The sequence below is a fragment of the Erpetoichthys calabaricus genome, chromosome 9, assembly GCF_900747795.2.
Source record: "Erpetoichthys calabaricus chromosome 9, fErpCal1.3, whole genome shotgun sequence".
In the NCBI taxonomy this organism is placed as follows: Eukaryota; Metazoa; Chordata; class Cladistia; order Polypteriformes; family Polypteridae; genus Erpetoichthys; species Erpetoichthys calabaricus.
In genome coordinates, this window is record NC_041402.2 from 39,278,099 (window position 1) to 39,301,621 (window position 23,523).

A 23,523-nucleotide genomic window follows, 5' to 3' on the forward strand; every position below is an offset into this window, starting at 1 on the left:
CACGGAAAGTCTCCCGCATCACATTATAAGATCGGCAGTCATTTCCAAACCTGAAAGTTCCTCACACAAACTGCGTGCAAACTCATTAGAAACAGCCTGGTCTTGGAGTCTGGCCAAGTCCAGGCTCATTTTCCTAGTAGGTGGTAAAATGGCTGAATAGGGAAATATGTGAGTGATTTCGACTGTGGCAAGATTGCTGTTGCCAGACGGGCTGGTTTGTGTATTTTTGCAACTGCTGGTGCTTTCATGAATAACAGTCTATAGAGTTTACTCAGAATGGTGTGAAAAAACAGAAATCAACCAGAGGGGGCAGAGGAGGATGGTCAGAACAGCCCGAAGTAACAGAAAGGCTACAGTAACTCAGATAACTACTGTGTACAAAAGTGGTGGGTAGAAATGTACAACAGAACAGAATGTACAACACATTGAAACTCGAGGCAGATGGGCTACAACAGAAGATGACCATGTCATTTTCCACTCCTGTCAGCTAAGAACTGAAGGCAGTGGACATAGGCTAAACAGAACAGGGACAGTTGAACACTGAAAAAATGTAGCCTGGTCTGATGTGTTTCAATTCCTGCTAAAGCACACAGATTATCAGGTCAAAATCCGGCGACAACAGTATGAATCACTCAAAATAACTTGTGTCAACAGTCCAGGGCTGGTAGCGGTGTAATGGTGTAGGGAATGTTTTATTTTAACAGTTCAGGCCTGTTAATACTAGTCAATCATTGCTTGAATGCTGCAATATAAGTAAGTGTTGCTAACCATGTCCTCCCATTCATAACCACAATTTACCCATACTCTCTAATGGCTATTTCCAACATGATAATGAACCATGTCACAAAGCAATGACTTCAGTGTTCTTCAGTGGCCTTCTCAGTCACTTGATCCGAGTACAAAACAACACATCCTTTGGCATGAATTTATTAAGTAATGTGATGATATCAACATGGACCAGAACTTCAAAGGAATGTTTCAAACTTTTAAATGTACTTATAATCTAGTGGAGTTGTGCATCTAGGCTGTTTCTTTTTCTATACTGGTTAGATCCAGTTTACCCTCTTTTCTGAAGACAGCAGTAGACAACTTTATGAATTCTTCAGTTTCTTGGCAAACTGGTGTGTTTCAAGAGAAAGCCGATTCATTTTTGAACCCAGAGTCGAACTTTAGAAAAGCAAGGAAAGACAATTTATTTGCTTTACTGAACAGAATAACATGTTTAAGGTATGCTAACACATTTACCCAGGTTTCTCTAATGACCAATTTGCATGTAAATCTTATTAATTAAGGGTGACCTAAAACAGTTTATCATTAGGACACTGGAGTAATGGATGTATGAAAATGAATACATTATAAATCAGTCACTTCAAGAACTAACAGCCAAATGAAACATTAGTAATGTCTTGGCTATATTTTAAATCAATTTAATAGTACCTTGACAAAAAAATGTCATTAAAATCATGAATATTTCTGGGTGATTTCAAACATTTCTTTAAAGATATACTTGAATTAACCACAACTGTAATCAACTGACCCAATACAGATCGTGTCTAATTCATTTTTGAACTGGGGTGTTGTAAAGTCTAGTAAATTGTTACAGGCACATATGCAATATACTGAAACTAAAATTATAATAGTAATTGAGTAATACATTTCTAAAATGTTAATTGTAGTAGATGTTATTTATTTTAAGACAGAGTATACTTTCTTAAGTAAATGATAACATGGACACATAAAATGTCTCATCTTGATCCACTGAAAAGATTAAAATCACTTTATAAAAAAGGGTGTGTGTTGGAGCAAAGAAATACAGTACATGTTTGCAGGAGTTTGCTCTATCAATATTGCAATAGAGACACAAAAACAGCACAGTAAATTTTAAAAGAGAATATTACTGAAATTTAGAACTTACAACATTCAATAGGAATAGAAGCCACTTGTAAGGACAGCACTTTTCCTCCAGCTTGTGGGATATGTACACGGAACACTACTCTCACACGGGTGTTCTTCCTGCCTATGTCTGTTTCACCTTTTCGAAGTTCAATATCTGAATTTCTTAATTTCAAAATGCCGGCACAGTCAATGCTATAGAAAAAAAGGAAAATAGAAAAATTCCTCTATAAATCATACTTAATACAGTATATTGAAAATATAATGAGCTTCATAATTAAAATTGCAAATTTTTAATAGGGTTTTCAGATACATACACAAAAACAAAAGCTAATAAATACATCGACAAGGACACTTTACCAAAGAAGTCCCAGAGGTTACAATTTCCTGCCTTGCTAACATTAACTAACTATTATTATCATATATCTAACTGAAAATGGATGCTTAATTCTTCCATGGAATAAAGATGTGATGTTATAATAAAGTATTCAAAATTTACAGACCATGTCTGAATTTATGGAAAAAGAGTTTAATCTCTAGGCGCACTTCATCTGGGGTTCTCATATTTTCCTTTTTCCTTTGCTCTGCTATTGGTTTCAATTAAAACTCTATAAAATTTTCAGTGAAAAACATTACAGTCCAAGCACCATAAATTCTTTGGGCAACACTGCTATTTTTATACTGTTAAGGCTTTAAGAAATGCATGCTCAGGGATGAAAAATGGAATCCTAAAGTACTTATGACAAGTACCTGGCTGACATGTTGTTTTCAGGGAGAAGAGGAATTTCGAGGACCTTTGTACTAGTAATTATGGTTTCCTGGCTGGCTGTTGCAACGGTCTTCCCAGTTATTCTATGCACCTGGTAGAAGGCATGTGGTCTTAGGTAGCGATCATCTGCTGTTCCAATGAACATCTGAAGGTTCACTGCTTTTTCATTATATCCTAGAAGCTGCAAGAAAAAGAATGAATTTAAAAAACATACTTCATTACTTCCCACTATAAAGTTACACTTTTTAAAAATTCTTTAACCTATATAACTGCACAAGTAATGATTCAGGCAATAGAAATACAGGAATACTGTATGTGGAATTATTCAAGCAAGTTGCAGTATAACAAGTTAGGATTTATTAGGATTATTCTATACAGAGACAGTAACACTTAACTCTGTCAGTAATTTTCATTGCTTCAGTAACAGTATTATCTTCATATTAATTAAATCATAACACGCTCCAGACAAAGCACAACAAATCCCTTTAGAATTAATGCACAAACCACAATGTTATTTTAGCTGTGTTACACAGATCTTTGCACTTAGATTTTAATTTTACAGCCTGAATACCTTCTCTCCAAGAGTAAATACAGTGCAAAAAATAATATACAGCATCACCCATAATACTGGATACTTAATCTGACATTAACATGCCTGCGTTTAAAAGGATAAAACTTAAAAATACAGGGCAGACTTTAGAACACTGCTGCCACCTGTTCTGACACAGAAGCAAAGTCAAAGTTACCTACTCCAGCCCGTATGCATGTTAAAAGCATAATCTAAATTTCTCCAATGAACTTGAGGTTTGAGGACTGTGTGTGACTATTTTTTAACGCAGCCCCCATTTTCAATGTGAAGGTACAGTATAATACTGCTCCATCACAACAAATGTTGGTCCCAACTGCAGAATTAAAATTACATTGTGCACTATGAAGTACAAAATTGGGCCCTTCATATACTGGTGGAATGCATGACTCTATAAAAAGAATAACAGTGAAGTCATGCAAAGACATCCTGTAAAATGTATTCACAGTAATTCAAATAAATCTACATTTTCCAAACTATGATTCCCTCAGAAAAGTATATACATCTGTGATTTATTTTTAATCTAGATCAAATCATGATTATACATTCAACTGTAATGTTTAATATTATACTCTATACAAAAAGATATACAAGTTATATATTTTGAATTAAATCATGATTATATTGCGAATTAAAATAATGTAATATAATATTAAATACAAAGTATAAGAATGATATCTAGTTATAAAAAATCAGAATAAATATTATATTCAATGCATAACCATTTGTACTCAATTTTGTATTCAAACAAATGCAAAATACTAATGCTCATGCTGGGTGCAGATTCAAAATATGCTAAAAGTGAAATCAAATACATATAGTAGTCATAATGAACACTAGATGACTAAGGGTCTCAAAGTTTTATATTTAAAAAGTCTGACATAAGAAATCTGTGTCGCTTGTTTAACTGTGCTTTTTTCATGAATAACAATAATAAAGTTGCATTCCATACATAAACAATACTATAGAGAGAAAAATGAAAAATAGTAAAGCCAAATGTAAAGCAGACAGGATCCGAAGAAATGTGCTACTGCAGTGTTTGGTATTCATGAAAGTTGCACAAAGCTCAGTTTGTACGCATTCCCTGTTTTACTGCAACCTGGGTACTCCCCTATGATGGCAGAAAACAGCAGGTGTGAATCAAATTGTGCAAAACCATGTTTTATTTAACAATATGATTGGTTCATGCGTATTAATGTTAATGCATCTTACGTGTTTCTGTAGTGACATTTCTTATGCATAATCCAGCAGTTTTGCAGCTTTATGTACACAAATGTGCTGATCCAGGAAATTCACAAGAATTATACAAGGATTTGAACTAGGAAATTATAGGCTCAGGTTCCTTAGAAAATTTGACACTGGCTTTGTTCATTGCAGAATTTACTAGTAAACTCCTCGGACACCTGCATGTGTGAGATGGGCTTATGAACTAAGAAAAGAACAAAAAAAAAAAAAAAGGCTACAAAACAGTAACATACTGAAAAATAGTTGAATGGTTTGTTAGAGAAATGCTTTTGTACAGAATAAAAAAAGAATATAATGTTAAAGTAGGTTGTGTGAGTGGCAAGTACAAATGCTTTGAAATAGCTTTGAAAATGTAATGGATATTTAGTGATACCTTAAACAAGTCAGGAAAAGATACTTAAGAAAAATGATGTTTTGTGATGGACAAACATCTGATTCTTGTTCTCACATCATGCAAAAATCACCTACAACCCCTCTTTGCAACACTAATTGTATATGAAAAGACACTGCAGAATCCTAACTAGCCTACCATACCACAATGGAAAAATTAGGTTCTATTACATTTAAAATTAGAGACAATTAAATTCACAATATGAGGTAAAAAGCAACATTTTTTAAATTCTAGTACGCTTTTATTCAAAAATGCACTATATTAACAAAACAGTTAATATAAATAACATCACCATAATTTCTGTTTTGTTTAGTCACATTGGGTAGGGATATCTGAATATAGCTAGACTGAGTATTTAAAACATAATACAGTTTATTTTATTGACCCATGTATTATGCTCATTTTAATGAAACTATAGTCAATAAAATAAAATTCAAAAATATACATGAATATGGACTTTTTATTGTAAGAAAGTTGGGAGCTAACTTGACAAACACTAAAAGAAATAATAAATACACATACCTTGGCAAAATAAAAAAGCATGACTTATTGAGTAATCAAAATTAAACTTTGAAATAGTCCTTAGAAGTTCATTCATTAAGGTATTTCTTTTACATTTGTTACCAGCATACTGCTTCTGCAGATCTCAAAATCAATAAAAGTGCTTTTTGAATCATTTATATCAATGTCTAGGCATTACACCTAGGGACAGCAGTTTAAAAAGTTAAATGATAGCTACACAGTGTGAATGACTGATGCTCAGAAATGAAATGGCACTGGTTATTCTTCTGTTTTTATATTACACATTGAGGTATGGAATGTAAAAATCAAGCAAATCACCCACTTGAACTTTCTTTCTGTAAGGGCTGCACCTAACTCGGAGAGTTTAAAAATTCAAATGTTCTGTTGCCACACAGATACAGCATGAATTCTAGATGATTAAGTGGATTCCAGTGTTCTCTAAAAATATTTCAGTTGCATCCTTAAAGGTCTGTTCCAGGATGGGCTCAGGAATCACTCTTTGATGATGATTCCATGGTAACTATGAAAAATTCTAGAAATTAATGTTGCTACTTTAAAAAGAAAATATTATAACAAATACCATTTTTGAACTGCATACTGAAATGAAGAGCTTGGTCACTGTAGGTTTTCACTTTATTATGTGATATGTACTTTAGAACTGAATTAAGTAGAAGTGTAAACAACTGCAGGATACTATTTCACACATTACTGGGAAACAGGCTATATTTTTATATTTAATGATCTGTCATGTTAAAATGCTGGTTTATGGTATGTATGAAAAATGTTCTTCTAGTCAGCTTCTAACTGTGCCCATATGTTTAAATTACAAATTTAGAAAACGCAAAGGCAACATTATCAATCTTGTTTGTTTACATTACCTTATTTAACAGTTCTCATACTTGCATTTTAAGACTGAAAATGTTCAAATTTTTAAAATCATCTTAAAGTGTTCCAAGATCTAATTAAAGCCTAAAAAGAATTTCCTTTCTGTAGTATAGTGAACAGGATTGATAAAGGCCCGCCACGCTGTGTAGCTAAGAAGCAGAGCACATATTTTACTTCTCACACTTTAACATTAGGTTAGGTTAGGTTTAGGTTAGGTTTCTTTATTTAGTCATGTTTACACAGGAAAACATGAAATTTGCCTTCTCAGTTGCATCTAATAACAAGTAACAGACAGAATGAAATAAAACATACAAATAGAAATAAGAAAGGTTAAGGTAAGGCAGTTAGATAAAACATATCTATACCAAAAAAAAAAAAAAAAAAGGTAACAGGATATATATCAAAACCTTAAACATTATCTCCGATATTTCTTATTGAAAAGTCATATGGCACTAGGAAGAAAGGAGTTTCTAGAGCGATTTGTGTGGGTTTTCAAAGCAACTATCCTTCCTGATTTACTGAAGTTTAGTTCTACATGTAATGGATGTCTGTCATCAGTTGAGATGATTTCCAGTTTCTTTAGCATTGCCCTCTGACACACACTAGTCAAATCATCTACATCAGCCCCAATAACTTTAGCTGCATACTTCGTAATCTGCTGGAGCTTTTTTGAGTTTTGGTTTGTCAGACTATTAAACCAGGCAATGAAACTGAAAGTGATCATGGACTGGATCATACTACGATAGAAGGACAACATGAGGTCCTTGTCTACTTTAAATAGTTTTGAGTTTATGGAGGAGAAATAAGCGCTGGTTGCACTTAGAAAATAATTTTTTTGTATTTGTATTCCAGTTAAGATTGTTATCTAGGTAAGTTCCTAAGTATTTATATTCATTCACTATTTCTACCTCCTCTCCCAGAACTACAATAGGTGAACATACAATAAACAACTTGCAGAAAAACTGCATCTCAGGTGTACAGCTTTGGCCAGCACATTTAACTCGCTTCTTTTATAGTTATACTGTTTTGTATGTGACATCACTTAGCAAAACTCAAAAGATCGATGGTTACAAAACTGATATCATTGGGACTTGCACTCTTTATATCTCAAAAAGAAAAATAAAAAGCCATATTAATTTAACTTTGAACACATATTACCAAAACCTTTTCCAAATTTCAACTATACAATGTTTTTTCGTAAATATACAGCTTTCAATTTCAAAATACACTTTCTTGTACACTTTATACACTTGTACACACAATTCCTGTCAACAATGGACAAAGAGATTAAGTTCACAGAACAGGATGCACTCACATATACAATTTTGCTCATCCAAATTGGTACAATTTTCTCTAGTGAACCCATTGAAGATCATGATATCACAGATTCTGGAAAAATATCCTATAAATGCTTTTATACCTACTTTCAAATTATGGAAACTAATGCAAGATCTCATTTCAGCTAGAGGTATGTGGGCAGTATTAGCTATATTATTCACAGATGCATATATACATATACACACACAACCCACACTAACAGTAACTTAAAACTGAAATATGAACAACATACATCATGCATTTATGTAAAGTTTCCTCTGTTTTACTTGATTACAATTAACACAGGAAGACGATGTGCAAGATCTGCCAGATTATCTGTACTAAGACAATAACAGGTTTTTATTTTGTAATTTCAACATGATAAATGCTTTTAAGATTAATGGTTATGAATAAACAAAATATGCTGAACAGCATTTACAGTGGTATATAAAAATATGCTAAAAACACAATTGAAATTAACTGTTTTAGACAGTGTGTTCAAGTGATTAGGTTCATAATTCATTTTTAACAAAACCTTACTATGCTAACTGTTAAACACAATGTGAAGTTTAACAAAAAGATTCTGAAGTCAAATTAGACTGGTGACATTAATACCAGAGACCAAGGAAACAGTTGTATGCCCTTTATGCTAGAATAGTAAACTGAAACTAAAATAAAACTGCTGTATAATATTACATATGGCAATCTAATTTAAGCTTGTTTATTTTGGTCTGCATCTGTTCTAATGGTACTCCTCAGTAATAGAAAAGCAAATCGGGCTCAATAACCTAGTTAAGCATTTAGAAACAAATTTTAAAATCTGGAAGAGACTATATCTGAAGACCTATTACTAAAAAGGTACAGGTTAAATTTTAAAGTTTGTATGTTTTGTATATAAAAATGCTTTGTGCTTTTAACAACAAAATACATTTAAAGCTTTACCGCCGTAACACTACACTAAGCACAAGTCCTGCCAAGGTGTTCCAGTGTGTTTCTGTATCGTTTCCATGGTAAAGGGCAGTGGGTACACAAGTAAAAGCCTCTGCTGTAGACAAAAGACTGAAGGTCATTACAGGATATATCCAATTCCAACTTTGTGCCCCTAAAACCAAGTAAATATGTTAAATATAATTCTTACATTCCATGTGCCATTTCATCATTGACTCAAGCATAAATAAAAAAGTACAATAAGCACTATGAAAATTTTGTAGCTATTACCTCTTAGAGCTGCCAAGACATTACAGAACAAACACAATTTAATCAATCAATAAATAAATTCACATTTAAAAAATGTAAACGTATAACTGTAAGAAAGTACTTCTGTAGTGTTTAACAAATATAACTCTTACACTAGACTATAAACAATTACATTACTATTAAACTGTAAATATGTGAAGTGAAAAAAAACACATCTGTCACTACTTTAGATGTTGTGGATACATCACTTATGTACCAGGACTCAGCTTGTGTCCTAAGAGGCATTGAACTGTGAAAAACAGGACCATCTTTGTGTGTTTCATTTACTGCCTTAACAGACGGTGAACGAAGTACAGGTTACCAAACAGAGCTGAATCTTGCACAATGAATGGTCTGTAAATATCCTGCAACCAGCTTTACATAGCTCAGTTTCAGCCATCCATGCCTGTCGACAAAAGGTAGTCACTTCAATATATATATCAAAGTATTTTTCTCATTGATCTTTAAGCTAATGTACAATTAACTTTTAGGCAAATTTATTACAGAAAAGAAATAGTAAGTGGTACTGGAGGCTTTATACACTTTTGTTAGCTGTCAATTTAAAATGTATATTTTTCAAATGCAACATATGGCCAAAAGTTTGTGAATACTTGATTATTAAACCTATATGAGCTTGTTGGGTATCCCATTCAAAAACATGGACATTAATATGAAGTTGGTTACCTCTTTGTCGATATAAAAGCCTACACTCGTCTGGGAAGGCTTTCCACAAGATTTTCGAGTGTGTCTATAAGAATTTGTGCCCATTCAGCCAAAAGAGTATTTGTAAGGTCAACTACTTATGCCCTGGCTTGCAATTAGCATTCTAATTCATCCCAAAAGTGTTCAATAGAGTTGAGGTCAGGACATTAATGTTTCTCCACATCAAATTCATCAAATCACATCTGTATGAACCAGGCTTTGTGCACAGGAGCACAGTCATGCTGGAACAGAAAACAGCCTTGCTCAAACTATTGGCAAAGAGCTGGAAACACATACTTGTTTAAAATGCATAATAATTGCTCATAATTTTCTGAGGCTTGTATGTAGCTGCTTACCCATGGAAACCCGAGGCAGAGTTATTGTACTGATGTTGCTTCAGAAGCACCTGGGAACTCTGTTGTGAGTGATGCAACAGAGGACAGGAGATTTTCCTGTGTTATTTTCTTAAGAACTTAGAGTCCCAGCTCTGTTAGTTTGTATGGTCTACTACTTCGTGGAAGAACTGTTGTTGCTCTAAAACGACTGCACTTCACAATAATGGCACTTGTAGTTGACTGGGGCAGAATTAGCAGAGCAAAAATTCCATGTACTGATTTGTGGTAGTAAAAGTAGCATCTCACGACAGTGCTACATTTAAATTCACTGAGCTCTTCACTAAGACCCATTCTGTGGGATGTTTGTCAGTTGAGATTACATGGCTATGTGCTTGATTTTATACACCTGTTAAACATGGGTGCGGCTAAAACACCTGAATTAAACAATTTAGAGATGTGTCCACATACTTTTGGCCATATAGTGTACATAATAAACATATTCAGCTGATAATTTTCATCACAATTAGTGTCGAGCTATAAAACTATTATGAAACAAAGTACATTGCTTTTATTAATTTGTCTATTTATTGTTACAGTAGCCAAGCAACACTTAGTTTTATTAGCCTGAGTAAAATTAAGAATTAAATTTTGTTGTATTTTGTAACTGATGAGCATATATTTGCAAAGAAGGTTACAAATTCAAACTGAGAATTAATAAGTGTGAATTAGAGAACAACCTAGTCTTGCATTTCATAGTTCAACTTATTTAAGCAAAGACATTTGAAAATGTTAAGATTATGAGCATAGCATGGATTTATTAAAGCAGACTATTCAGGAGTAACTAAAAAGACATTAAATAAATCACAAAATGCATTAACTAAAAGCTTTTATCATCATCTTCTAGTAAGTTTTTCCTACACCAATAAAAAGGGTCTTATTACGCAGCCACTGAAAAACAAAATTTTAAATGGCTAACATTTTACATATTTTCATGTTGGACCAAGCATCACTAATTAAGTTTGATAAACCAAAGCAAATTCAAAAAGTACACTTAGTTGTTTGTGGCAACGGATGGGTGTATATCTCTTAACAGTACACAAGAACTTCAGATCCAGCTGTGATGTTTAATTAAGAGTGTGCAAATCCCAGATTATTGTGCTAGGTGATTGTCATTCTAGACTAAAGCCTTATTTGAGTAAAGATATTATGACTATGTTTAGATTATTTCACACCCAAAAGCAGCGCATTCAGGAATAAGCAAAATTATTTTTTTCTTTGTGGATTTTACTTAAAACATTTTGGATATGTAGAAATTAAACAAAAAAATGAAAATAAGAAAATATTGTGTAATTTTATATACTTTAGATTCTCAAGTAATCCATCCATCCATTTTCCAACCCGCTGAATCCGAACATAGGGTCACGGGGGTCTGCTGGAGCCAATCCCAGCCAACACAGGGCACAAGGCAGGAACCAATCCCGGGCAGGGTGCCAACCCATCGCAGTTCTCAAGTAATGTAAACTGCTATATAACTTCTTCACAAACCTATTGTTCATAAATCAGTTCACCTATTCAGTTACGCTTTTCCTCTTATCCCATCTCCCTCTCTTTAACTCACTCAGTCCATAACCTCCAAATATCTGCCATTAGTATAAAGAGGCTCATCTCTTTTTCCCTGAAGTTACATCATATATAGTATCAAGGGCAGAAATACAGGGTATCTGACAGTCTGAATGTACAGTACACAAATGACTAGAAATTCAGGTATCTTTCATTTTTATAGAGTGCAGCCCCCTCCACTAAAATGAGTTACAATCTTCCTGAGAACAACAGGGCACCTTCTGTTTTTTTTATGTCTCATTTACATATTACAGTATTCTCTTTTAAATCACTCAACCTCGTGGTTCCTGATACCTGCAAAGACATTTCCTTTTTGCAGCTCCTCTTTTACATAGTGCATCATCCCCCAGTGGTAAAACAGTTGCATCTCATCAATTACTGTAGCATATCTTTCTAAATCACAAAACATCCAGCATTAAAAACATTCTTAATAGAACATATTCTGGAATGCCTTTTGTCATATAGTTGGACAGCCCGGTTTTGTCTCTCCTTCTTTCTAGGACTCCTATCTAACATCTAATTCACTCTACTTTTAAACAGTCCTCCTAACTATATGAGAACATTCCACTATGCACTGCTTCTATTACGTAGGGAAGCCCTGTAACTTGTAGAGGGCTCACAAATATGGATCTCTTCAAATGTGTTTAAAAAATTTAAAAAAAAAACAAAAACAAAATACCTATGCATGTTTGGAACTATTTTGTTAATTATTTAAAATTAAGTACAAAAATGTTGCTATAAAAAAGACCAGCTATATAAGCTGATTGGGACAGGGCTGCCTTTCATAGTTAAGAGCACTAGGATTTAAATCTTGCACCTGGTCTTTGTATGTGGCACTTTGCTTTGGGTACTTTGGTTTTCCCCATACATCACTAAAGATATGCATATTAGGATATCTGACGAGTGGATGTGGTCTTTTTGTCTGCTATGCTTGGAGAGGCAGAAGGGTTTCATGTGATCAAAATAGTAACAATTGGGGTGGGATTTACGTTTAGAAAGTCTGAACATGTATTCTACAACATTCTGCAAACACCAAACAGCCTGTTTAACTCCAAAACCAGGTGAATTTCTGTTTCCATAAAACATGAACTGACCCACTATATATTCCAGTAATGGAACTGGGTAATACAAAATAAGCGAAAGCACAGAACGTACTTTTACATAAAAATCAAATTAAGATTACATTGGTTTATTGGATTTTCCTATTGATATTATTAAATATGGTGTTATTTATATTAAGTCTTGGTATTTACAGTGGAAGAAAAAAATAGAAATGCTTTGCAGTTCCTTCACATAATTGATTAGGCTCCTCAGTTTAATATTACAGTCCTAAATCTGCTTAAACCAAATGTGGTCATGGCAGGCCATAGCCTCTCCTGGCAGCCATGAATAAAAGGAAGAGTAGGAAAAAAACCCACAGTAGGGCCCATCCATGCCAGCTCACACCCACACTCATACCTTAGCCAATTTCAAATTGCTAACTAACCTAATCTACCCATTTTTGGGGATGTAAGAAGGAAGATCATGCAGACACAGGTATCTGAGTGGAATTTAGGATTCTTTTTTTTACTTTAATAAACAATACACACCCACATTCAATTTGTCTTTCCAAATATAGTATAGTTAACATGTTTAACAACAAAATTTCTCTCAAGTCACAACTGCAATTAAACTCTTAACTTGTGATCAAAAATTCAGTATTGTTTGTTTTATCTTTCTATTAAATTTAGCCAATATCATCCACCTGCACAGCCACAGCATCATACTGTACGTCACCAAAGGTCTAGGCCAGCAGTTCTATACCAGCAGTTTCAGGACAGAAATGATGTCATCATTTCTTGGTGAGCAAAACATTCTCGAGCACAAAAGCAAATTCAAAGATGGAAGAAACTGACATGGCATTGTTGTTGTTATTATTACTATTACTATCAGTATTATTATTGTTAGAATTAGGAAAAGAATACAGCTTGCATAACGTTTTTCAAAACAGGTTGAAGAAAAGTTAATGTAACACTACATGTATGTTGTGTTTGTTGTTTGGCTAGCGAGGTAATTGTTAATGACTATATTGTTGTTGTTATTATTACTATTACTATCAGTATTATTATTGTTAGAATTAGGAAAAGAGTACAGCTTGCATAACGTTTTTCAAAACAGGCTGAACTGTTAATGTAACATTACATGTATGTTGTGTTTGTTGTTTGGCTAGCAAGGTATTTGTTAATGACTATAACACTAGTTAGGGTGCTGTTCAGTTTTGCTTGTAAAAACTGGGGCGATCATCACCTAATATTGTATTGTCACGATAAAAGGAAATTTTTCCCAAACTTCGGTCAATTTTCTGTTGAATGAAAAATTCCCAGTACTTTGAGACAATATTTAAACACAATTTACGATCCGTTAAGTTCTTTTTTATTACTTATTGTTATATACTTTATTGTATTAATTGGATTCATCAGTAAATTTTCTAACAAATGTCAAAAGTTAACGTAGTTTTTATTGAACTTTTACATTTTTTTTGGGGATGTTCTATTTTCATGAAACAATCAATCCACATGTTCATATTCGGTTTAGAAATTAAGATTTCTGGTCTCAGAATCAATTTGAATAAAAGTGTGCTCTTCCCAGTGAATTCTCAACCATACAATATTAGAATGGACACCTTTCCTTTCATCATTGCAGATCAATTAAAATACCTAGGTGTAAACATCACAAGTAAACATAAAGCTCTTTATCAACAAAATTTTGTTGTCTGTATGGAAAAAATTAAGCAAGACTTGCATAGATGGTCAACCCTTCATTTCTCTTTAGCTGGGAGAATTAACATTGTTAAGATGAATATCCTTCCTAAGCTTCTCTTTTTATTTCAAAACATTCCAACATACATCAAAGATCATTTTTTAAGAAATAAGATTCAACCATAACCTCATTTATTTGGATTTCAAAACATCCGCGTATCCAAAGGGTGATCCTACAAAGACCTAAGGTGGAAGGTGGCAAGGCTCTACCTAACTTTCAATTTTATTACTGGGCGGCAAACATACAAACTATAAAAACATGGACATGGACACAAGTTGATGAACATATACAGGCTTGGTCCGCAATAGAAATAAAATCCTGCAGCACTTCTTTATATTCCTTGCTCTGTACCCCAATAAATACAAGTTATTGCCAATATACTAACAACCCAATTGTGCTTCACTCAATCAGAATATGGAACCAATGTAGGAGCTATTTTAAGATAGAGAAGTTTTTATCTGTGGGACCTCTGCACGAGAACCACCTTCTTCCACCCTCTCAAACATATGCAGATTTTAATGCCTCGAAAACATTCGGGATCAAATCACTCCAAATTTAACTTTCCAGCAACACATTTCTTTCCATACCTTCAAAATTAGAAACTTTGTTAAACAGAACCTGCCCAATTTTCCACACCTCCCACCTACCTCTATGTCGGAGAAAATATTGCCCAGTCTCAAGGACTCAGACAGCATTTCCGTAATAGAAAAAACTATTTTACAGTCCCTCTTTTTCAAAAATCCAAGAGAACAGTGGGAAAAGGATCTCTTACTCAACATTTCAGAAAAGGAGTGGAAAGTAGCAATGCACAGAACTCACTCAGGCTCCATATGCGCAAAGCATAGAATTATTCAACTCAAAATTATATATCTAGCGCATCTCTCTCGTTTAAAATTGTCAAAAATGTTTCCAGGGCAAGATCCAACCTGCGAATGCTGCAATCAAGTTCCAGCCTCACTGGGCCACGTTTTGGGCCTGCACCAAATTAACATCATTCTGGACCAAAATCTTTAAATGCCTTTCAGACAGCCTTGGTGTCACAATCCCTCCTAATCCATTAACAGCTATGTTTGGTGTACTTCCAGATGGGTTTAAAGTGGAGAAAGACAAACAAACGGTACTTGCCTTTACTACACTACTGGCACATAGGCTTATCTTGCTCAATTGGAAGAATCCTAACTCACCTATTCTAAGTCAGTGGGTGACTGATGTTATATACTATTTGAAACTGGAAAATATCAAATTCGCTCTTAGAGGATCTGTACAAATTTTTTTGAAAATCTGGCAGGATCTAATCAAGAACATTTTAGAATAAGCATTTAAATTGAGGAAGCAGGTTCTCTCCACTCTTTTACTCCATTTCTCTTTATTTATTTATTAATTTATCTATTCACTTATTTATACTAGCATAACATTTTACACTGCTGGCCTAACTCTCTTTCTCAGGGGTGCGGATTGATTTGTTTTAAACTTTTTTTTTTTTTTTGTAAAACTTGAGTTATGTGTATGGAATGTTTTTTTTAATTTCTATTTTTTTTTAAAGTTATTTAATGAGAAGGCTATGTAGGGATAAGGTTGAAATTTCTATGCCACTTTATAATAAATTCTTCTTTTTCAGTCAGTGAGGTAGTGTCAGAGGAGGTTGCTTTTAAGGAAACTGAGCAATTAAAATCTTTTGCTCAAATTGAATATTCAGAATTTGGTGCATTAGTTAACCGGTCTAAATCTTCTATATGCCTGCAAAATCTTACTGCATTTGTTAAAGATCTTTTACCTTCTCTTTGGTAAACCACATTTAAAGTATTATACATTCATTGTTAAATCTAGTTTCTTGTTTTAGCATCTCAATTTTCTAAAAAAAATAAGCCTGCTTAATAGACATTTGACTGCTTGAAATTTTATTTTGTTGAATTCTAACAAAACAAAACTGCTGGTCATTGGCTTTTAGCAGCTTCAGAACCAATCTGAATGTAATATTTCAGGTGAAGGCATCCGTATCATTCCCAGTACAATAATCATAAACCTGGGTGTATCTATAGATTATGATTTTTCACTTGGTACTTAGTTCAAAATGTAACTACACTAGCCTTCATTTTACTTAATAAATGTAGCAAAATGTAGATGTATTTTAGATTCCATGGTGTTAAATAACTTATCCATGCATTTATTCCTTCTAGGTATATTACCATAATGCTTTGCTTTGTGGCTGATAACGGATTTAAGTTAGTTCAGAATGCATTGGTTAAAGCACTCACAAGAGCCAGGAAATACATATAGTATAAATCACCCCTGCTTTGTTTTCTTTACATTGTCTTTCTGCAAATTTTGTATTGATTATTAGGCACTGGTACGCTTTGAATAGTTTAGGACCTCAACAGGGAGAGGGATATCTTACTGGAAATAAAGCAGTAGCTTATAAAGCACCACATTTATGGAAAAACACTCCTGTAGAGGTATGAGATTTCAACACTGTCAGCCTTCATATCTAGGCTGAAAAATATATTTGTTCAGTCAGGCCTATTAGTGAAATTTACAATGACTCTACATTCCTATTTGGCCTTTGTCTTTTCTTTTAAAAGGCTTATTACTTTTAATTTGTGTAAAACAAGACAATCCTTTATTTTATTCAGTAATTATCTAGTGCTGACACCAATATTTTTTTGTCAGTGTTTAAGTCCTGGAAATATTAAAATTGCTTTGTGACAATACTTAATAGCTATTACTGTAGATATAGAAATTAAAGTTGCTAAAGCCATCTTGCTTTTTTCTCATTTTTATTGGAACAAGTAACGATTCAAAAGGGAGAGTTAGTACCACTGTTGACACAATGCAGCAGATGTTGCAGCAGATGTTGCACCTGGTTCCATTGTCCTTTTTGTAGCGGCAATGTTTTTAAGCACTCCAGACCGGACAAATTAAAAAAAAAAAAAACATCTGAAGAGTCATTTTAAAAAGGCAGTTCTCCATGAAAGAACTTGAGAGATGATTCTTAAGATATTATGTGCAGTACTTGGACATATAGTTTTAACACAATATTTTACAATATACCCATTTAGACTATGTTAAGTATTTTAGGTTTCACCATCCACAGATGTGGTTTAGACTGCAGAATCTTCCGCAATAGTTTGTTGGGTCAGTGGATTATGGAGTGTTCATGCTGATGGTAAGGAAATCAAACAATCTCTTTTTTAGGTTGAAACTACTTTAGAGCCACTATAAATAAATTATAATAAGCAGAATATGTACAGTACTGTATGTAAATAGATTAAATAATATTACTTTGAAATAATTCACTTTAGTGCCTGTCAGTAAGTCTTGGATGCACCATTTGACTTCACAGCTGAAACCTTTCACCTATGTCTCAGATTGTTTATTTATACCTGATTGTTAATGGTTGTTTTTTCCCTCTGCATGGTAGTGTGATTTACCCATGATAAGGAGGTGGTGGGGCATTTTACTGTCGGGAGAATTTTGCTGTTGTAAGGTATCTTTCTCTTTCTCTCAATGTGCAGCCAAAATGTGAATGTTTCTTACAGGGTGAAAACATTCACTAAGGGTGAACTGGATGAAGGACGGAAGTGTGAATGAGACCCAGAGCAGTGAAGAGGTATATACTGTATATAATATCTAATAACTAGCCGATGCAAGCCGTAGCATACGGCGGTGTAAGAATAGGAACGGAAAACGGTGAGAAAGGAATTCAGAAATCAAGAAGAAATATATACTTCTTGAAAGACGCAGTTTTTTTGGTGTTTTGGTGGAGACGACAGATAATGAGTCGAAAGATCTAACCCCTAGAAAACAATAACAACTCCAAAAAGATAATGTTTTAGAATGCCTCTAAGTAATTCCTTAAGCTTAATCCAAAAGACTCGTACTACAATATCAGGTCTGTGCTCTGGTCTTTGGGTATCCGACAGTGCATGTAGAATTTCCAGCCAAGCAGGATTACATGTGAAAGTGATAAATAAATCAGGCTTTCCAAATTTATGTACTATGGCCATGGCATCCTGACAGTTTTGTTGCATGTATCTTGGACTTCCTGGAAATGTGGACGGTAATATGATCATTTTGCCTACATGTACGTTGTTATTTTCAACGTTTGCTTGCAGTGCATCTAATAGTCTTTTGTATTGTTCTAGGCACAGATCTTGTTGATGTAATCTGAGATAGTTGAGACGCACGCCCTCTGTTTTAACATACACATCTACAACGTACTTTTGGAATAGTTTGCCGCTGGAGTGCAAAATACTAAATGTATTCCTCATTGCTAATCTGTACGTGTAAAATTGGCATTGAATAAGCCTTATTCGCTTGCCGGTTCTTTTATCGGGAACATGTTGTAAATCTTTGTGCCAGCCAATGTGTCCGTAAGGGAATAAAAGTTGGTAAACCACAGGATCGCAATTCATATTGAGCGTGGAAATCTGTTTACAGGAGTTGCCTATGGGATAGATGCAAATGTCCCTTTCGGCAGGTGGTTCGCCATCTTCTCTGACGAAAATCGCTGCAACATCGGTGTGACATGTCGGGGCATTGTATTGTCGTAAATCCTGCCTAGGGTTTTCCTTGAAAACCATTCGTACAGATGCTGTTGGATTGGACCGAGCGATTTCATGCATGTGTTTGGTATGTTTGTATGATTTAGCGAAGGGGTTGATGGTTCTGAGCATGGAATCTAGCAGGAGAAGTAAATTTTCGCTGCACGCAGAGTTTGCTTTATTTTGTAAGCGTACATCAGTAGCTTGCGCTGTGTCAAAAACATACAACTGTCCAGACAGTTTGGGGAAGGGTTTGGAAGAGGACGAATAGGAATCGAGAAATGCCGTGTCGGCTGTGTGTGGGCGGGACCGGTTTTGAAGAGGAGCCTCAGGCAGCGTGGGGAAGGGTTTGGAAGAGGATAAATAGGAATTGAGAAATGCCGTGTCGGCTGCGTGTGGGCGGGACTGGTTTTGAAGTGGCTTGTGCTGTGTCAAAAACATGCAACTATCCAGGCAGTGTGGGGAAGGGTTTGGAAGAGGACAAATAGGAATCGAGAAATGCTGCGTCGGCTGCGTGTGGGTGGGACAGGTTTTGAAGAGGAGCCACAGGCAGCGTGGGGAAGGGTTTGGAAGAGGATGAATAGGAATCGAGAAATGCTGTGTCGGATGCGTATGTGCGAAACCGGTTTTGAAGTGGAAGCAGGACGAACCAGAAGAGAAATATACATATGAGATATTTAAATCAGCATATAGAAATACATGTTTTATTTTATTTAATTCTCTTTGCTGTTTTATCTTAAAGAGCCATTAATAAAAAAAGGACCTGCAGTAAAATGGTTGCACCAACATAGACAGCTCTTCAGAGGTGCAGTGTTTGAGACTTGTTTTGTGGAGACAGACACTTTATTAATCCCAAGGAGATGGAGGACCAAAGAACAGCTCTCCAAGACATTATCAATGCAGTCAATATTGAAGATGTAGTTTTGGCAAAATAACCCATTTTGCTTATTTTTCAGTGTAGGGATGATATGAAACATTTTGCTCAGGAATGTCAGGATAAAATGAATCTTAGAGTAAACTGCATATTTAATGAATCAGTATAATTTTTGTTGGGGGTTCCAGAGGTCAATTTAGAGAAGTCTGTTGCAACATTAACTGTCTTAGTTACTTGTTGTATTTTATTGTGCATTAATGTTCTGTTGATTTCAGTTTAGAATACTTTGATGTTCTGGTTTCTTTTGATGGTGGGCATTTTTTGAAAATAAAACTAAGTCTCTTTTTGTGTCTGCCTCTGATTTTGAAATATTGATATTAGTTCTCATTACTTATGTTAGTATTTTCAAAGCTCACTAGTGCTAAGTGCTCTTCTAAAATAATTTTTAAAAATATTTCATAACAGAACAAATATAAGTAAATTAGTAGAAATGTTTACTTATGGAAACAACTCAGTGTTTTTGAGGGTTTTCATGGAGGGCAGAACATTATTTTGGTACAATACTGAAAGATTTGAGGTCTTAAACATATATTAATGTAATATTTTGGTTTATTAAGTCGCTACACATATTACTCAAATAGATTCAAAGATAGTTTTGGATAGTCTCATACGTCTGATCTTCACAAATGCATAGTGTAGAAACATCATGTTTTAATTTTTCTCTGAGAAGCATGAAGACAATTGTCTTGACCCTCAACTTATGATTACATTATTGCTACATGTGTATTACTGTGGGACTTGGGGAAAAAAAATCTTAATAGATGGTCAATTTATTTAAATAACAAGCAACAAAATTAACTTGTTCGCTCTTTACCCTCAGATAGATCACAGTCTATTCGTTAATCAAACAGAATGGAACATTTTCATTTTATACACAATTGTATAACTTCAATTGTACGTAGCTTCAACTGTACAGTTAACATGCTAAAATAAGGCAGTAAGACATACACAAACACATTCATCATGCACACTTACTACTGGTGCTGTCAATCGTTCCTCTATGGATTGGAATGCTGGGGCACTACCACCTTCTTGTTGAATCTTCACAATGGCTGCAGATGCTGGGGTCTTTTGACATATACTGTCCCAATTGAATGCAAGGTCACACCAATGGTTTACCCTGCTTCTCAATAAAGACCTGTTCTTATGACATTTCTCCCTGTTCCAGCCGAGTTCAAGGTTGTCCAGATGACAAGAACATTATTATCAGAGATGTTCAATATATTGAAAAAATTGCCTGTTGCCAGTGTCCAGCGTAATGTTTTTCTTTTGTAGCTGTAACAAGTCATCAGCTCCAATCCTCCCTTCATAGCATTGTTGTCCATTATCATTTCTGGCCATGGATTCTCCTAATCCTGTGCAGCGTACTCATCAAGATTACATTGTGCACCAAGGACATGTCAGTTGTGTAGACAAACTTTAATGTCTTCACTGCCTATTCCATGTTGCCAGCAGTTGAGGTGGGCGCTTTGGCTTATTTTTCTGTAAAGTGCTGAGCAATTTTACGTTCCTCTTGATGGGCTATTGTTTGTGTGAAATTAAAAGTTATTAAGCATGGCGTTATGGTCACACAACCCATGTGTCATGTCCAGGGTAACCCTCATGCCTTAATTTCTCACAGGAATTCTTCCATCTGACTTCCCCTTGTTAATGAAATGGCACTCTCTGCTATTCTGTATCTACATACTTTCCCTTGGCTATGTCATTCGGAGGTTTGGACTGGGTTATCATATTTATGCAGATAATACTGAGATCTATTTCAGTTTTAAAAGTGAAAGTTCATCAGAACTTTCTCATCTCACAATTTGCCTCAGTGAAATTAAAACCTGGATGGACCATAACTCTTTCAAATTAAACTGCAATCAAAACAAAGTCATACTAAATGGCACTAAAACTCAGCTTAAGAAAATGAACTCCCCTTTAATCATTCTTGGTGACAGCCTCATCAGACCTTCTTTTACTACAGAGAACCTCAGTGTCATTTTTGATTTCTCTCTTTCTTACTCCACCCATATAAACCACATTAAGAAACTTTCTCATATCCACTGCTCCTTTTCTAATGCTGAGAAACTTGTCCATGCTTTTATCACATCCTGCATCAATTATTGAAACTCCCTACTGGTAGGTGGCCTTTCTAATCTTATATCACCGCTCCACTTGATTCAAACCTTTGCTTTGAGAGTCCTGACACAGAAAGGCAACAGCAGGCACATTATAGCCATCCTGCTGCACCTTCACTGAGTCCCTGTGTCTTACAGGACTGAATATAAAATTCTATTAATAACATAGAAATATTTAAATGGACTTGCACCAGACTACATCAGTGATTGTCTCCATCGTTATATGAAGTGCCCACAAAGGTCCTCTGATTCTGGCAAACTTGTTATGCCCCACCCTAAACTGCACTTTGTGTGTGACAGGGCCTTCAGCTATATAGCACCCAAACTTTGGAATGACCTCCCAAAATTAATTAGACCAACAGACTCAACTCATTTTTTTAACTCATTTGATTAGTAAGGTTTTAAACAGACCTGTGGGAATATCATATGTAGCCTGTTGTTCTTTCTGAATTTTGTTAAGTGCTTTGAGCTTAGAAAAGGTGCTATATAATTAAAATATGTTATTATTTATATTTTTTTCTTTTGATGGCCTGTCATTTATAATAATAAGTGACAAAAACTAAAGAAGTTCTATGTAAGGCAATTAATATATAGCATAGTGTTGTGTAGAATTTGTATTGCTGTTTTCTTTACATACAGTACATGTTTAAAAATATCAGACTAGCTAAAATTTTAATCACATTTCTTATTAACTTTTTACTTAAATTTAATGTGATGTAAACATTCTTTATGCAATACGTGTTGTTTAGTTTGATGTACTGTTTTTCCTTCTTATTTTTTGTGGTTAATTTTTGAACGGGTCCATGACACAATGTTACTTCTATGCCTTGATGAGACCTATCAAAACCTTCTGAACACCATCTTCTGAACCTCCATCCTGAAAGAGTAGTGACATCAGATCTGATGACTTAGTAGCCGAGACCCTCCAAAAACCTTCAAGATGTAACCAATGTCTGTCCTGAAACTGTGGTGATGTCACTTCCATCCTGAAACTGCTGTCCTAGATCTGTGATGTTGTATGGTACTGTGGCAAGTGGATCCTACTCAATTTAGCCTGTTGTATATCATTCAAAAGAAACTGTTCAGCATATTGTTTTTCCATGTCCATACTTAAAACTGCCATTTAGTGAAGACACAGATATGAAAAGATTTCATAAATGCATGGGTTTAGGACATGATCCTATCTGTAAATGGTCTCTTAATTCTATTAAGAAAATTATGTAAAATAAATAAAGTGATAATTATTAAAGAGAATATAGGGGGGCTTAGAGCTACATGATATGAGAAAAGTATATTAACCTACACAAATCTGAATCTTAACACTGTGGAATGAGAAAAGAAATGAGGCTAATAACTAAACACTACTAATTAACAGACTGGTTGACATTACTAGGAGCCACAGTGGTACCAAGTAACAGAGGTGGAATTTACTGTTATTAAAGAAGTCCAAATAAATATACATACATTTTTAAAGCACTTGCCTTTTAATGTACTATATAACATACTGTAGGTGGGAGTTCATGCCCATATCATCCAGGCACTTGTGACTACTTATTCTCCAACACATTCCACATGTGTAAATAATACATTGTGGTGTCCAGGTTAAACAGAATGGAATAGAATGAAGA

The 23,523-nt window shown here is 34.6% G+C and overlaps 1 protein-coding gene across 2 annotated transcripts in view; it reads right to left on the reverse strand.

Annotated features, from left to right (window-relative positions):
* nfatc3a (nuclear factor of activated T cells 3a) overlaps positions 1–23,523 on the reverse strand; it is a 218,208-nt gene that overhangs the window by 55,101 nt on the left and 139,584 nt on the right. For both annotated transcript variants that reach the window (XM_028809336.2, XM_028809338.2), the window contains exons 4-5: positions 2,644–2,843; positions 1,916–2,088 (exon numbers count right to left, since the gene is read on the reverse strand). In XM_028809336.2, coding sequence (XP_028665169.1) covers positions 1,916–2,088; positions 2,644–2,843 — 373 coding nt within the window. The remainder of the gene's footprint in view (positions 1–1,915; positions 2,089–2,643; positions 2,844–23,523) is intronic.